Genomic DNA, 15,271 nt, shown 5'->3' with positions numbered 1-15,271 from the left:
TGTACCAGCCCCCAATAAAATGATTTTTTTTTTAAAGAAAAGAAAACAGAAAAATAAGCCAAAGCCAAGGAGAAATATTTGTAACTCTTAAAGGCTTGAGTGCAGAATATGTAAATAACCCCTGCCACTCACTGAGAAGATAACCTGTTTAAAAACAGTCAAAAGTTTTGAAGAGACTCCAGAAAGACACATGAATGCTAACTAAGCATATGAAAAGGTACTCAACATCATAGGCCTCTCGGAACCGAACTTCAAAGCACAATGCGATAGTTTTAAATCCACAACGATTTCTCTAATAAAGATGAGGAGGAGGCTGTGGTCAAACTGGGAACCTTCTACTCCACTGATGGGAATGGCAAATGGTACAGCCACATTGGAAGACAGTCTGTTTCTTAAATTGCTTTCTAAAAATTTACTATACAGTTTGGCATTCCCACTCCACGGTATCTGTACTAAATAAGTAAAAACACGTATCCACACAAAAACCTTGGAGCCCTAGTGGTGTGCTGGGCTGGATTACACGCTTTGGGTGGTGTAGTGGATAAGTCGTGGGGCTGCTAATCACTAAATGACAGAAGCCACCGCTGCTCCTCTGGGGAAAGATGAAGACTTGCTCTCACTTGACCAGTGTTACCACGGGCAGGGGAAAAGGGGCATTGAGTTTATGTTCATGGTGGGGGAATCATTTGGAACAGGATGTGCACTGTGGTTGTACAACACAAAGCGTATAATCACCGGCACTGAATTACACGTGTAGGAGCTGCGGGGCCAGGGAATGCTTTGCTGTGTATATTTTTGCCTCATTAGAAAAAAAATGAGGTGGCTAACAGGACAGGGAAGAACGCATTAGAATTGGATGTAGTGGAAATGGTACAACTCTTCTTGATATGACTGACTTATTGAAATGTAAGGCATGTAGAGGAAATGTTAATAAAACTGTTTTTTTTTAAAGAATACCTATCAGTCTGGGAAACACACGGGGACAGTTGGAGTCTGTCCTAAAGCGGACTCAGAATCGGCTTGGTGGCTGTTGAGTTTGACACAAAAGCTGGTCCTCAACGGTCCTCTACCAACGATCTGTCACAGGTCTAAGGTCATATGATGAAAATTAAAGAGGTCCAGTCTCGGAAACTCAGAGGGCAGTTCTACAAAGGTCGCTAGGAGTGGACATGATGCGAAAAGGGAGAGTTTTGAGACGGTCTCTAAGACGGCAAGACGTTTTCAGGCTTTCCTAAAACATTCGACGTTCCCTTACGCCTCTCGCCTCCCAGTTTCAAATCTCGTTTGGGGACTAGAATCTCGCGAGAAGTTGAGTGAACCATGAATTCTCCCAGAACCCACCGCTCTTCCTCTAACTGTAGCGGCCTGAGGTGAGTGTGTGTTTGGTGTGGAGCTCTGGCGTTCCATCCGCTGTGAATCGCCGCCATCCTGGCCTCAGTGCTGCCGTTCTCGAGATAACTGAGAGGCGAACTCCCTAAACTACTAACTCCTCTCTGGAGATGATGCTTACCGGGCAGGGAGACGAGGCGGAGCGCTCGCAATTGGGTGCCGCGCGACCTGCGTCAGCGACCTGCGAAGGGGGCACGTTGGGTGGGTATGATGGACTAGGTGGGTCTGGGGCGCTGAGACCACCCGAGTGGACGCTAGTGGTGGCGGGTCAGAGGAATTGTTGAGGATGAAGTGGGAGCGAAGCCGTGTTTCAACACCAATGGCCTCGAACGTGGCTGCGAGCTAAAAGGCCTTAAGGTGGCGCCTGTGCGGAGAGGGGCCTTGCCCGTGGGAGGGAGGCTGCAGAGGCGCTAGTTCGTTTATCCTGAGGGGCAGGGTGCTGGCTTTGGGGTCGGCCGAGGAAGCCCACCCGCGGTTTCGCAGAGGAGAGGCCGTGAGACGGCCCCGGGGTTGAACCCGACGGGGGTTGAGGCCCAGCTTCAGCCACGGCTCGATCCGGGGGTGGGGGGCCAGGGAATGCTGCGATGATGGCGCTTCTTAGGACACCTTTGGATAAACCGTGGAAACCGCCACCGCCGAGCAGCTGTGGCCAGTCCGTAGGCGTTAAGCTTCTGTCCCTTTGAATGTGCCTGACGATGGGGTTGTGCTTCCTTACAGGTGACCTGCCAAAATGGTTCGCTACTCACTCGACCCAGAAAACCCCACAAAATGTGAGTGGATGGGAGATGCCTTCTTCCTGGTTAAGGAAGGATGAGCGCCGGCTTCTAACTCCACTTTCTTCTCGTTTCAGCCTGCAAATCAAGAGGGTCGAACCTCCGGGTCCACTTCAAGGTATGGCCAGGCACACCTGTGCTCGTGCACTTTTCCAGTGGGGGTTCATGGGAGTGGAGCTGCTGTGATGACTTTCTTAGGACACCTTTGGATTAACCATGAAAATGATGACATTCTGAGCAGCTGCCAGCCATGTAGACCCAGAGCATCAGGGTATAGTGGACATCACGATTTTAACCTGTCGTTGAGCAAAAGCCACGCAATTTCATAAATCAATGTGTAGCTCAGGTTGAAGCACACTGCACTTAGTTCTGTGGGATTTTTTATATGATGGATGTCCGTAGAGTGGATTATGCCACCCAATGGTTCAAACCTACCAGCCACTTGCTCTGCTGAAAATTAAGGTTTTTTCGCTCCAGGAAAGATTGATAGCCTCGGAAAAACCACAAGGGCAGATTTATTCCACCGGTATTCCATTTTCAGGTGTTCCTGTGATGCCTTAGTATGGTGTTACAAAACATAATTGGCTGGTGTTCTACTCAGGTGTTCCATGTTATGGCTAATTTTTGCCAGGTTTCCAAAAATAAGAAAAATGTTAATAGGGAAGAATTCTTAAATGAGGTTGGCTTATGACAGGAGTCCGCCCTGTTAAGTGGAGAATGCATTTGAGGGGGAGGGTATGGTGCAAATGAAAGCTTTTTACAACTTTCCAGTGTTTGAAAATGTGCTTGAACTTTGTTGACCAAGAATGTTGAGTTATTAAGCAGTAGTTTATGTTCTTTGGACACAGAACACCCGTGAGACGGCCCAGGCCATCAAAGGCATGCACATCCGGAAAGCCACCAAATACCTGAAAGACGTGACTGTGCAGAAGCAGTGTGTGCCTTTCCGACGCTACAAGGGTGGTGTTGGTCGGTGTGCCCAGGTAAGAGTCCGGTAAAGAAAGTTGGTTTAAGAATGACCCGTCTCTGGGTTGCAGTGATGACCATCTTAGGACACCTTTGGAATAACCATGAAAACACAATTATATTCTGAGCAACCTTCATGCTTGGCAGCATAATTCATCTTGGTGATGGTACTGACTTAAGTTGGAGAAAATAACTTAATCACCTTTGCTTTTTTTACCCCCAGGCCAAACAGTGGGGTTGGACCCAGGGTCGGTGGCCCAAAAAGAGTGCTGAATTTTTGCTTCACATGCTTAAAAATGCAGAAAGCAATGCTGAACTGAAGGTAACCAAACTTAATGGCATTCATGTATGCAACTGAATAGGTGGTTGAATTGTGTTGCTGTTGTCTGGATTTATTACTTTAAATTGTTTTGCTCTTGGAATGGTGAAAATTGGCTCAATGGCACTGAGTTTGGTAGAATGTTTTCAGGTAAAAATGATTAAAGGGATATAATTACAGAGCAAATGGATCTCTAGTCTCGCATATTAGTGTCTGAGTAATGAAAGCAAACAAGAAACCATGCTATTTGGTTTCTTAGCTTATGCTTTGAAAACTAAGGCTGGCAGGGCTTTGGAGGTGAGGTGGAATCTTACAATTACTCAGTTTTCTGTGTTGTTATTATTAGATTGTTAAATGGTGTGGGTTTGTTTTTCCCTGTACCCTTCCCAGGGTTTAGATGTGGATTCTCTGGTCATTGAGCACATCCAGGTGAACAAAGCTCCCAAGATGCGCCGCCGGACTTACAGAGCTCATGGTCGGATCAACCCATACATGAGCTCCCCCTGCCACATTGAAATGATCCTGACCGAGAAGGAACAGATCGTTCCCAAACCGGAAGAGGAGGTCGCACAGAAGAAAAAGGTAACTGGCTGGGCTGCTCAGTTGCCATGGTTTCATGGTGGGAAGGTTTGTGGTTGCTATGATGACTCTTAGGACACCTTTGAATGCCATGAAAAGCAAATAAACTCTGAGCAACTTCATTCGCTGTTCTTATAGTGGTGTTTGTGGATCACATTGTTGACACTGGGGAGTAAATTTATAGTGAGGAAGGCTGCCATTTGCTGGTGGCCTCACCTGGATATCCACCACATACCAGCCTGGATTTAGCCCATAGTCCAGTAAGCCAGGAATCTGGACTCTTCCCCTTGACTGTTCTCCGAGTGTGATGACATTCGTGCTGTGTGGCTGGTTGAGCTGGATGCTTTGTTTTGTTTTTGATTGTTGGGGCTCTGGTGTTAGCGATAGAGTTAGCAGGCAGTCAAGGTGCGCACCCCACCCCCCAGTGCTCCAAGGGAGAAAAATGGAGGTAGACTGCTCCCCAAAGGAGTTGCTTTGGAAACTATATAGGGTTGCCATGGTCTTCTGTCTTGGCATAAATGTGGGATCTCATTCTTAATGTTATTTTTTTGGCTACAATTCCAGGTTGGGGTTTCCAACTTGAATGGGTTCAATTGGTTTGGTATTTTTTATTAATGTATTTAGTATTGGCCTGTGGATAAATAACCTAGCAGTTAAGCTTGGTGGGAAATGTATCCTGGATTCCAAATGCCAAGTACTAACCTAAACATGTTAATGGGTAAAATGCAATTACGGACCCTTTTTCTTTCTTCCCCTCAGATTTCCCAGAAGAAACTGAAGAAGCAAAAACTCATGGCTCGGGAATAAATTAATCTTAAAATAATAAAAAATAAAAGTTAAAGCAGTATGTGGTTGCCTTTTTATTCTTTAACTGTGTTTCAAGCATTAATCACAAAATATCATTTAACCATGCCAGCGCTTAGAAACATTGGCTTTTCTGCATGCCCTGTGATGTAACTAAAATTTTATTTAAGAACAATGCATAGTTGCATCTCTTTCTAGCTGCTTGTTATTGTAGGATAATGGGTGTGCCCTGTTTCCCGGTTGATAAGCATTTGTATGGTTTTTTTTCTTTTAATAAATGCCTAGTAGTGGAATCCTTAAATGGCAGTTGAATTCAACTAGTAGACTTCATTCACACCAGTTAGTTCCCTTCTAGCCAGCACGTGAATGCTGAGTGGTGTAAACCAATAGTCAACCCAGTTTAAGGTTAACCAGTTCCCTAATACACCGGTGGTGTCCGTTCATGGGAGCTCCAGTGCGTGGTGGGGTAAGCAGATTCCAGTACCAGCGCCGCCTCTGGAGAGGGCCTTCTGCGGGGGCTGCCCAGACACCGGGGCTGCGGCCGCAAAATCGACCGACCCTGTGCGGGGAGCCCGCTCGGCTTCCCGGCCGCGGTTTATCCACACCAGCGTCTGCAAACCGGCTGGGGACGGCTCTTCCGGTAGCGCCAGGTGGCTTCCGGCCACAAGTTAACGCAGCGCCGGAAGTGCAGCCCTGCGCGAGGCCGTCAGACGTACGCCACCTCACGCTGACGCAGGCGCGCCTTTGTCCGCCCCCTTTGGAGGAGCCCATTGGCTCCGCCGTCGGTCGCCCCTCCTGCCGGAAGTGCAGACATTTCCACTGGCTTCGTGAACGCGGTGAGCAGGGCTGGGGCTGGGCCGGGGCGGGAGGGCTTGAGCTCGGCCTTCCTGCCGGCTGCCCCGACGCTAGCCTCGCCCTCGGGCGCTGGCCCTTCCCTGCCTGCCCTCCTGGTCTCCATTGCGCCGCCCCTTGCCTTCGTGTGCTTGTCTGTCTCGCCTGCTCCCGTCTTGCGCCCACAGCCGCTCACCTTTGGTCTCCAGTTAAGTGAGGGGCTGCCCCGGGCTGCTTAGAGGGAGGTGGCCTGCGTCCACCGAACCGGTTCGGTTTCTGTTGGAGTCAGCCTTTCCCTCCCTGGTCCGTTGTTGGCTTAGATTACGCCGCAGGAAGGAGATCGCTCGCCTCCAGTTTCAGATGTATTGTTTGCTTCGTTGTAACGTGCGGAGGTAAATCAGTCTCTCCCGAGCAACCCCGTAGATTTCTCTCAGCCACAGTTTCCACGTCTTAAAGTAGAAGGAAGGGTATAAGTTTCATTTATAAAAGCCTCGATTTTGACTCAGTTCGTTTCGTGGTTACGTGCGTTGGGTCATTCAGACTCGTAGCAAACCTATGTACAACAGAACGAAACGGCCCCTGTGCTGCGCCATCCTCACAGTTGTTCTTGAGCTTGAAGCCCACTGTTGCAGCCACTCTGTCCAACCCTGGCGTGGAGGGCTTTCCCCTCTTCTGTTGCCCCTCCACTTCACCAAGCATCATGTCCTCCAGGAGCCGCTCTCTCCCGATAACAGGTCCAAAGTACACGCGTCTCCCCGCCCCTGCCTCTAAGGAGCATTCTGGCTGTACTTCTTCCAGGACAGGTTTGATTGTCCTTTGGCAGCCCGGGGAACTATCACGATCCTCCAGCGCCGTGATTCACATCTATTCTTTGGACATCCTTATTCAATGTCCAACTTTCACATGCATATGTGTTCTTGGGTATTAGACAATGTATTTTAGCTCATTAAAATCTAAAATATATATAAAATATAAAAGAACAGTTCCAATTACAAAGGCCAAATGCTAATCTTGGAGCTCTTGCCAACCGTCTAGTAAGTGTTTATATGTAACATTATCAGTTGTCTTGAAGGTTACTTTTAGGGGTTACCAGGGGCATACATAACAGGTTAATTGGAAGAGGACAAAGAAAGAGCATTAAGCTAGGAACCCAGAAATGGGAAATCCTTTTTCCTGTAAACCTGGACAGGTTTGGGCCCCCCTCACACATTCATTGACATAGCTCCTTCTTGCTGTTAGCTGAGCTCAGGCGGTTGTGATCCATCAGGTTTTTGTGGTCTGATTGTTCTGAAGTAGCTTGCTGGCCTTTTGACGATTTGCAGTGCCATTGTGCATTTTGTCTTCACACTGATGTATCGGGCCCTCACCACTGGGAGTTCTAGGAGCGCCCTCCGTGCTCTGCTGCCTGCTGAAAGATCAGCCTCTCAGAGGGAGAAAGACTGGACAGTGCCTCCATAAAGATTCAATCAAAACCCAGACCCACTGCCATCTGGAACAGAGTCAATTCCAAGACTGACTCTTCACCAGAGCACACAGCCTCATCTTTCTCCCTCCAAGCAGCTGGTGAGCTTGAACCGTGGACTTTGTGGTTAACAGCCCAAGCCTAACATACCACCTTTAGGACTCCTTTTTGTAAATATTCCAGCCTTGGAAACCTCTTGGGGCCATTCTCTGCCCTATAGGAGCCCCGGTGGAGTAATGGTTACATGTTGGGCTGCTAACCTCACGGTCAGCAGTTTGAAACCAATAGCTGCTCCTCAGGAGAAAGACGAGCCTCAAAAGACTTAACAGTCTCAAAGCTCACAGGGGACAAGTTCTCCGCTGTCCTATGGGGTTGCTGTGAGTCAGAATGACCTGAAGTGGTGAGTTGGGTTTCGATCTCTAGGTCAATATAAATAGCAGTGGCACAGTGTCAGATACTGAAAAAGCTCATGAATGGCAACAGAACGTTGTATGCACTGACACAGTGGCTGCAACAATGGGCTCCGCTCTAACAGTTGTGAGGATGCCACAGGACTGGGTGGTGGTTCATGCTGCTGTGCCCTGAGTCGCTATGAGTCAGAACTGAGCCACCGCCTGACTCCCTGACCTTGCACACGGCAACTTTGTCCCTAATAGGCACCCTTTTTCACTCACAGTATGTTCTACCTGTTTCCCTCACGGTAGTAATCCTTTGCAGCAGGCAGGCCTTGCAACTACTTAATTCTCTGTCATTTCCTGCCAGCATGAACTTGTGATCAGGTCTTTCTTCCCCCCACAGACTACCGGGACAATGGTGTGTATTCCATGTATCGTCATTCCAGTCTTCCTCTGGGTCTACAAAAAATTCCTGGAGCCTTACTTATACCCTCTGGTCGCCCCGTTTGTCAGTCGTCTATGGCCCAAAAAAGGTGTCCAAGAAGCTGGCGCTCAAAATAAAAGCAAAGGTGACTACAAGGTAAGAGCATTCAAATGGGTTGATTCAGGAATGCGACTGGGCAAAACCCTTAACTGGTCAGCTGTTTGGAAAGGCAGGGTTTGGGGCTGGGCGTGTACGCCCGCGGTGTGTCTTCATTTCTTTCTTTCTGTGCAAGAGGATGTTTGGCTGGGCTTTGGAGTCATTCACCTGTGCTGTCCCCAAAGGTTTTAAACGAAGACCTCTGGTTCATGTGGTTCGCTACTAAGGACCAAAGTGAGCCTCAGATCTTCATGGTGGTTGAGAGTAGTGATAACCGCGAGTGGGTGGAAAGATGATACTGTTAGTTCCCAGGTTTGATAACTTTTGGTAGCAAATTGGAAGAGTTAAGATCTTTTTGAAGTAAATATGTAGACATCTCTGTCGTGTTTACCATTTGTGTGTGTTAAAATTGAGTCGACTGTTGCCTCCCAACCACCAATTTAACAATCCTGCCCATTTCCTTCTGGAGGGGCCTCCCACGACCATTGATTCCATTCCGACTCATGGAAACCCTACCGGACAGGCTAGAACTGGCCCTTTGAGCTTCTGAGGCTGTCAATTCTATGGAAACAGAAAGCCTCACCTCCCTTCCTTGGAGCCGCTGGTGGGTTTGAACTGCTACCTTGTGGTGAGCAGCCCAGCACTAACCACAGCACTCTCTGAAGGGGCAGGTGGTGGTTGAATGGTAGCACCCTCACCCCAAATGTGTGAGCCCAGCTTTCCCCCTCAGACACAGCCCCTTGCATGTTGCCACGGTGTGAAACAGGCTTCAGCCCGGGCTTCCCCACCACGACGGCCTACAAAGAGAGGCCTGGCGATCTGGCTCCAGATCAGTCACAACAGTCTAGTCTGCAGCCGGTTGTGGGGACACTGCCGGCATGGGCCGCGCGGTCACCTGGTGTTGAGCGGGCCGGGAGGGGCCGCTCTGGTGGAGCATGACATCTCACCAGCTGCTTCTGGACTGAGGTCAGAGCCTGTGCCCCACGGGTGTCTGACAGCCACCCTGGCTAAGTTGTGTTTTTCTTAATTTTGTCATTTTAGGGTGCAGACATGAATGGATTCCCAACAAAAGAAACAACAGAAAGCTCGGCTAAAAAGAAAGACTAAAGCGGCCCTTCTCCAGAGCGCTCATTGCTTTAAAAATGGACCTGACAATATGAAGCACCTTTGTCATTGTCTCTGACCTTTTTCTCCGAAGCAGAGTTCTTGATAGTAGCTGTTTCCCTGATAGGTGAATCAAAAAATGCCTAGTATTTATATTTAAAATGTATTTAATCACACTCACTGACCTCATTTCTGAGTCCCTCCTGTCACTGAACGCAACTCTCCTTTTCACGATTGCAGTTGGAAGCCTATGAGTTCATAGGCGGCCAAGTCAGTAGGCTGTCCCTAACTCCGTACTTCACGCCCTGCGAGGGCCGCTGGCAGTCATTCTCCTGGGTCTGCCTGCGGTTTGCTCTCGTGACTGTAGGCTCTTCACTCTTGAATGGGGGCAGTTCTACTGAGGCTGTGCGGGAAAGGGAGGAGTGGCTTGGCGGCCATTGATGGCTTGAAACACGGAGATCATTACCGCCCGGCACAGTGGAGCCCCTTCTCGGTGAGAGTAGTCAGTACCATGTCTAGTTCTGAGGAGGGTAGACAGGGTAGGCAAGTACGGAGAACTCCTTTGGAAAATGTAACATCTTTTGCAGAGATGCCAACTGTATGTTATAAAATTCTAATCCTTCCTGCATTCCTTCTACTTCCATAAATGTAATAAATATTCAGTTTACCTTGTGGTTCCTTTTTCTCTGAAAGTCTCTCCAAGTCGGTAAAAGGGAACTTTTTGGCAACGCATCAGAATCGGAGTGTCAGGGGACTTGGAGGGGTGGGACAGCTGTATGTTTTGTGTTGAAGAGTAAATCGGACGTGTCACCCTGTTAGGTGTTGTGGCATAGCCTCATGCTCCAAAATCCAGTGGTGGTCAGCAGTGGCCAGTTCCCTGGGTTGACTGGGCACTTCTGTGCTGGCTGGACACAGCTGGGGGCCTGGGCCGCTTCAGGGAGGGATCTGTAACTGCTGGCAGACTGTCTTCTCTTTCCTCTGAAGCAGGGAGGAGTCCGAGGGGCCTGCTGCCCTTGGGCCCCAGTGACAGGCAGCATGGTAGCAGAGGAAGGGTCTGCAGTCCAGTGACAGGCAGCATGGTAGCAGAGGAAGGGTCTGCAGTCCCTGGAACAGGCACCGCGTCAGAGGTCTTGAGCCCTGGGGCTCTGCTAGAAGCTGGGTGTCTGGACTGGGTGCAGATCTGCACCGGCTCATCTGGATGCGGTGTGTCATTTGGCTTGTAAAGTTGAACAACTAAACACAGCACGTTCCTGGCCAAACAGTGCATGTTGGATGGAAAGTTGCTGTTCTTTCCCATGCTTTTATTCCGACTCTACAGCTTGCCCCTTTTTGTGTAGCCATTTCTTAAAAAGGATTTGTTTTCATTAAATACGCAAATGGTTTCTTTACACTCAAAATACTGCAGGGTTAATAATGTCCCCAATCGCCTAGTCCCCGGATGAGCTCGTCTGGCTGTTTGGTCATGTATAGATGTCTATAATGTCGATAAATGCGATCTCTGTTTCTCTGTTGAGTGATTGATGCGGCATTGCTGACTTCTTCCCGTTGAGATAGTTGACACTCATCTCCACTTGACCTCCCACAGCTCCTGCCATTGTCATCGGTCTCTCAGTCCCTGTGAGTGGGCCAGGTGCCTTCTACGGGACCCGCCATGTCTACTCTGCCTCCTGCTCGGCTTTTCATCCCAAGAGAGCTATGTGGGTGATCTCAACAGGCTTCCCATGCCCTCTGGGTCCCTTTGGGTGGGGTCAGCGGGGACTGGGTAGAAAGAGAGTGAGGTCAAAGTATTCCATCCATCGTCTCCTATCAACACCTCAACCACGAGTATTTGCACCTTTTCCAAACCCACTTGCCCCTTTCCGCTTCTAGCCCTTCCGTTGTTTGGAAGATGCCATCTGCTTCCTTCTGGGACTGAGCCAGAAAGTAAGAGTGTGCATGTTGTTCATGGAGAAGAGCATGAGCCTGGAATGAAACTGAGCTGCCTTTTATATACAAGTGTTGTTTTTTCCTGGAGTTCTGATTACTTCTCCCCACATGCTTTTCCTGCCTTGGCAGGTTGATGCCTCAGCCCGGTGCACCACTGTGGTCTTTGGCACTGACTGATGGTAATCTAGACCACTGAGTTGATTGTCTTTTGTATACAAGGAACGTTTTTCTTTAAGGAAAGGACTTTAATGCAGATGAAGTTTTGAGATGGTGCTAACCAGTAGGTGGGGGGTGGGAAGGGGATTCCCCAGAGGAATCTCAAAAGAAGGCCCTGGTGAGCTGCTTTAAGAAAAAACTCAGCCATTGAAGCCCTATGAACACATCTGTGGTCGGGGGCTTCTACTAGTCATTTTTATCATTTAGACAGTGTCCACACTGGCCACCTGGTTGTCACAAAGGTGCCAAGTCCGTCTCAGAGGAAAAGCGTCTTCACTAAGTGGTCCTGGGAAATTAGATCCCCACATGCAGAAAAGGAAGCATGATCCATGCCTCACACGGTCTACTTTTTTCTTTTTAATTTTAAATCCATTAAGAACCTTAATATGGAAACAAAGTATAAAATTCTTAGAAGAAAAAGGAAAGGCCACTTGGTCAGGCCTGCCTTTCACAGTGGAGGTTCTCCTCCGGCAAAGGCATACACAGCTAGAAATAGCTGGGATGTCATGAAAATGAAAAACCTGTTCACCGAAAGACATCACCACCGCCCAAAAGAGTAAGACGAGGTCCTGGATGGAAGAATATCTTGGGAAACCATATATCTGATTAAGAATCTAATAACTAGAATACAAGCATACAAAACTTCAACTTAAAAACAAAAAGCCCAATGAGTGAAGGGGGTGGGGGGCGGTGGGGAATGGACGAAGGACTTGAATAGACGTTTCACCAGGGAGGACATTCCAATGGTCCCCAAATACTTGAAAAAGAAGCTGGGTACCAGGAGGCATCAGAGAGACACAAATGCACAGGGAGAGCATTTCACTCCCACTGGGATGGCTAAGGTTCAGAATAAATCCTTTCAAGGATGTGCAGAAATGGGGGCCCCTATCCATGGGTGATGAGGATGCAAGGTGGTACTGATGCTACGATAAACTAGGTGGCAGTTGCTCAAAAAGTTAAATGGAAATATCATGACCAGCAATTCCACCACTAGGCTCATACCCCAGTGTGTGGGTCATGGTGGACTAGCGAAACAAATTCATAGAAACTCATGTGTATAAGAAAGAGCTATATATAAAAGAGCCATTGCATATTGAGAAAATATCCCAGCCAGTCCAGATATGTCCAGTGCCGGTCCAAATATTCCTCTTCAAACTCACATCACATGCAATGGAAGATCACAGGCCAGTGGGTGGAAAGTCTTGTGGATCCAGTGTCTGTGGAAGCAGCTCAGCACTGGCGTTGGGTCTCCACATGGCTCCTCCAGCTCCAGGTCTCTGGCTCCATCAGCATAGCTCCTTGTGGCTTGTCAGCAGGAAGGTGTTGCAAGGAGAGTCTGTCTGTCTGGCCTCCAAATGAGGTCATCAACCTGCGACCTGATTGACAGGCTAGGCACCACCCCTTCGCTCACGTTGACAGGAGATTATGAAACTCCAATAGTGACTTTTACACCAGTGTTCACTGGAGCGCGGTTTGCAGTCTCAAGAAGAGGAAACCGTAAACGCCACCACAAATGAAGGAACGTCAGGAGGGAATTGTGTGCACGGTATTACCTCGATCTCCCTAAGTGCTGTTTTCTTCATAACAGTTTTTTCTATTTTCATTGTATTTCAGAGCATCATGGCCACACAAAAATTACCCGTAGGCCCCCAGTTTGACACCCCTGCCCTATGCAGTGTATCGCTTGATGGCTTGACTGCTGCTTCCATGAGCACAGATTGTGGGTCCAGGCAAGACAGAATCCTCGACAACTTAAAATCTTTTCTCCATTTGTCATTAAGTTATCCTTGGCCCATTTCTGAGGATTTTAGTCTAATTTATAATGAGTTGTAATCCACACTGAAGGCTTCAATCTTTGCTCGTCGTCAGCAAGTGCTTTAAGTCCTCTTCACTTTCAATAAGCAAGGTTGTGTCATCTGCATATTGCAGAGTCTTAATAAGCCTTCCACCCATTTTTGTTGCGGCTTTTTTTTTCTCTTAACCCGGGGCTTTTGTTTTTTTGTTGGGCAAAAGGTTGGATTAAAATTGTTGGGAGGTTCCGGCTTGGCTTCCCCCTTTTCTTGTTTTTTTAAAAATCATTTTATTGGGGGCTCATACAGCTCTTATCACAATCCATATATCCATCCATTGTGTCAATCACATTTGTACATTTGTTCCCATCATTTTCAAAACATTTTCTTTCCACTTGAACCCTTGGTATCAGCTCCTCATTTCCCCCCCTCCACCCTCTCTCCCTCCCTCCTGAACCCTTGATAATTTGTAAATTATTATTTTTTCATGTCTTACAGTGACCGATGTCTCCCTTCACCCACTTTTCTGTTGTCTGTCCCCCTGGGAGGGGTTTATATGTAGATCATTATGATCTGTTCCCCCTTTCTCCCCCCACCTTCCCCTTCCCCTCCTGGTATTGCTACTCTCATTATTGGTCCTGAGAGGTTTATCTGTCCTGGATTCCTTGCCACATTTCCTGATTTTAAACCATGCAGTAGTGTCTTACTGTGTGCACACATCTGCCTCTTGATCCGTGTCAAAGTTCTGCGTGAGCACAATTAGGTGTTGGGAATTCCCATTCTTCTTAAGGCTACTCATAGTCTGTTAGGATCTATACAGTTGAATGCCTTCGTCAATAAAACACAAGTAAACAACTTTTTGGTATTCTTTCCTTTCGGATATCTCTTGTTCCACGTCCTCTTCTGAATCTGGGCTGAACCAGTGGCAGCTTCCTATCAATGTACTGCAACCGTTGTTGGATGCTCTTCAGCAAAATTTAACTTGCATTTGATATTCTATAATTTGAGCATTCTGTTGGGTCACACATGTGGACCGCTTTCAGTCAAGTGGCCAAGTAGCTGTCTTCCAAATGTCCTGGCAGAGACAAGTAAGTGCTTCCTCAGCTTGTTGAAGTACTTCAATTGGTATTCCAGTAATTCTTGGAGCCTTATTTTTGGAAATGCTTCCAGTGCATCTTGGACTTCGTCCTTCAGTACCATTGATTTTTTTCTCATATGCTATCTCCTGAGAGGTGAAGTGCTTCCTGCGTCATTCAATATTTTGCCCATAGAATCTTTCAGGATAGCAAGTTAAGGCTTGAATTTCTTTCTTCAGTTCTTTGTTTCAGATGTGCTGAGCATGTTCTTCCTTTTGGGTTTTCTAACTCCAGGTCTTTGCACATTTCATTATAATAGTTTTACTTTGCCTTCTTGAGCTGTCCTTTGGAGTTTTCTCTTCAGCAATTTGATATTAATGGGATTGTTAATATTTCTTCCTTTTGCCTTAGCTACTCCGCACAATCTCAGAACCCCTGGTGAGTTCTACCCTGTCCTGTTTGGTCACTGTGAGTGTTATCTAATTGATGGAAGTGAGACTCTATGATGAAGAGCCAGTTTCAGAGTCTCTCTTGACATCGGCTTTGATCCTGTCCTTCTTTCTTGGCTTTGTGATGACCTTTTGCCTTCTTCATGATGATGTTCTTGACGTTCTCCCACAGTACATCAGGTCTTCCGTCAGCAGCAAAGATGTTCAGGTGGGCTGTCCTCAGGGTTGTATTTTGGCTCGCATGGACTTGTTTTCATGTTCTTCCACTTCAACCTGGACTCAAGTGTGAGCAATTGGTGGTCTGTTCATCGTCAGCCCCGGGTCTGGGCTTCGCTGCTGATATTGAACTTCTCCAGTGTCTCTTCCCACAGATGTAGTCCATCCAACCTCGGTGTGCCCCATCTGGACAGATCCAGGTGTGCTGAAAAAGCTATTTGCTATGAACAAGCCATTCATCTCGCAAAATGTATGCGATCTCCGGCCTTGTTTCTATCACCATGACCATATTTTCCAACTACTGGCCCTTTTTACACCTGAAATAGGTTGTATGATAGATATATTTACTTGAAAAAAAAAGTAAGTGCCGAGGCTTCTTACACACAACCCAAAACC

General features: G+C 47.7%; 2 protein-coding genes and 4 non-coding genes across 7 annotated transcripts; all 6 read left to right on the top strand.

Annotated features, from left to right (window-relative positions):
* The first annotated feature begins 1,968 nt into the window (after nt 1-1,968).
* Nucleotides 1,969-2,033, top strand: LOC115871682. Its single transcript, XR_004047406.1, has one exon. It is a non-coding gene; the product is annotated as a small nucleolar RNA SNORD58 (small nucleolar RNA).
* A 71-nt stretch (nt 2,034-2,104) lies between these two features.
* Nucleotides 2,105-4,848, top strand: RPL17 (ribosomal protein L17). Its single transcript, XM_030887316.2, has 6 exons — nt 2,105-2,159; nt 2,240-2,280; nt 3,011-3,145; nt 3,352-3,450; nt 3,838-4,029; nt 4,786-4,848. Exons 1-6 carry the CDS (start codon nt 2,120-2,122, stop codon nt 4,831-4,833), a joined length of 555 nt encoding a protein of 184 aa, XP_030743176.2. The 5' UTR covers nt 2,105-2,119; the 3' UTR covers nt 4,834-4,848.
* LOC115871679 lies at nt 2,340-2,404 on the top strand. Its single transcript, XR_004047403.1, has one exon. It is a non-coding gene; the product is annotated as a small nucleolar RNA SNORD58 (small nucleolar RNA).
* On the top strand, nt 3,194-3,260 carry LOC115871680. The gene has a single exon (XR_004047404.1). It is a non-coding gene; the product is annotated as a small nucleolar RNA SNORD58 (small nucleolar RNA).
* LOC115871681 lies at nt 4,083-4,144 on the top strand. The gene has a single exon (XR_004047405.1). It is a non-coding gene; the product is annotated as a small nucleolar RNA SNORD58 (small nucleolar RNA).
* A 749-nt stretch (nt 4,849-5,597) lies between the features above and the next one.
* CUNH18orf32 (chromosome unknown C18orf32 homolog) lies at nt 5,598-9,869 on the top strand. Of its 2 annotated transcripts, none has more exons than XM_013004760.2 (3): nt 5,598-5,666; nt 7,922-8,098; nt 9,140-9,869. In XM_013004760.2, exons 2-3 carry the CDS (start codon nt 7,934-7,936, stop codon nt 9,203-9,205), a joined length of 231 nt encoding a protein of 76 aa, XP_012860214.1. In that variant the 5' UTR covers nt 5,598-5,666; nt 7,922-7,933; the 3' UTR covers nt 9,206-9,869. The 2 variants fall into 2 exon arrangements, with proteins under 2 accessions (XP_012860214.1, XP_045152215.1); XM_045296280.1 differs by lacking the exon at nt 5,598-5,666 and adding an exon at nt 5,917-6,053.
* Nucleotides 9,870-15,271: the final 5,402 nt, after the last annotated feature.

This window comes from Echinops telfairi, unplaced genomic scaffold (genome assembly GCF_000313985.2).
Source record: "Echinops telfairi isolate 266 unplaced genomic scaffold, ASM31398v2 ScPeMD7_7400;HRSCAF=8409, whole genome shotgun sequence".
Taxonomy (NCBI): domain Eukaryota; kingdom Metazoa; phylum Chordata; class Mammalia; order Afrosoricida; family Tenrecidae; genus Echinops; species Echinops telfairi.
The sequence above is the reverse complement of the archived record's forward strand: the minus strand, read 5'-3'. Positions and strand labels throughout refer to the sequence as shown.

Bases quoted from the DNA above. Each gene is read 5' to 3' on its own strand.
- RPL17 (XM_030887316.2), top strand. From the start codon at position 2,120: ATGGTTCGCTACTCACTCGACCCAGAAAACCCCACAAAAT. The intron at 2,281-3,010 runs GTATGGCCAGGC...CTTTGGACACAG, and splicing joins ACCTCCGGGTCCACTTCAAG to AACACCCGTGAGACGGCCCA. The intron at 3,146-3,351 runs GTAAGAGTCCGG...TTTTACCCCCAG, and splicing joins GTGTTGGTCGGTGTGCCCAG to GCCAAACAGTGGGGTTGGAC.
- CUNH18orf32 (XM_013004760.2), top strand. From the start codon at position 7,934: ATGGTGTGTATTCCATGTATCGTCATTCCAGTCTTCCTCTGGGTCTAC. The intron at 8,099-9,139 runs GTAAGAGCATTC...TTGTCATTTTAG, and splicing joins AAAGCAAAGGTGACTACAAG to GGTGCAGACATGAATGGATT.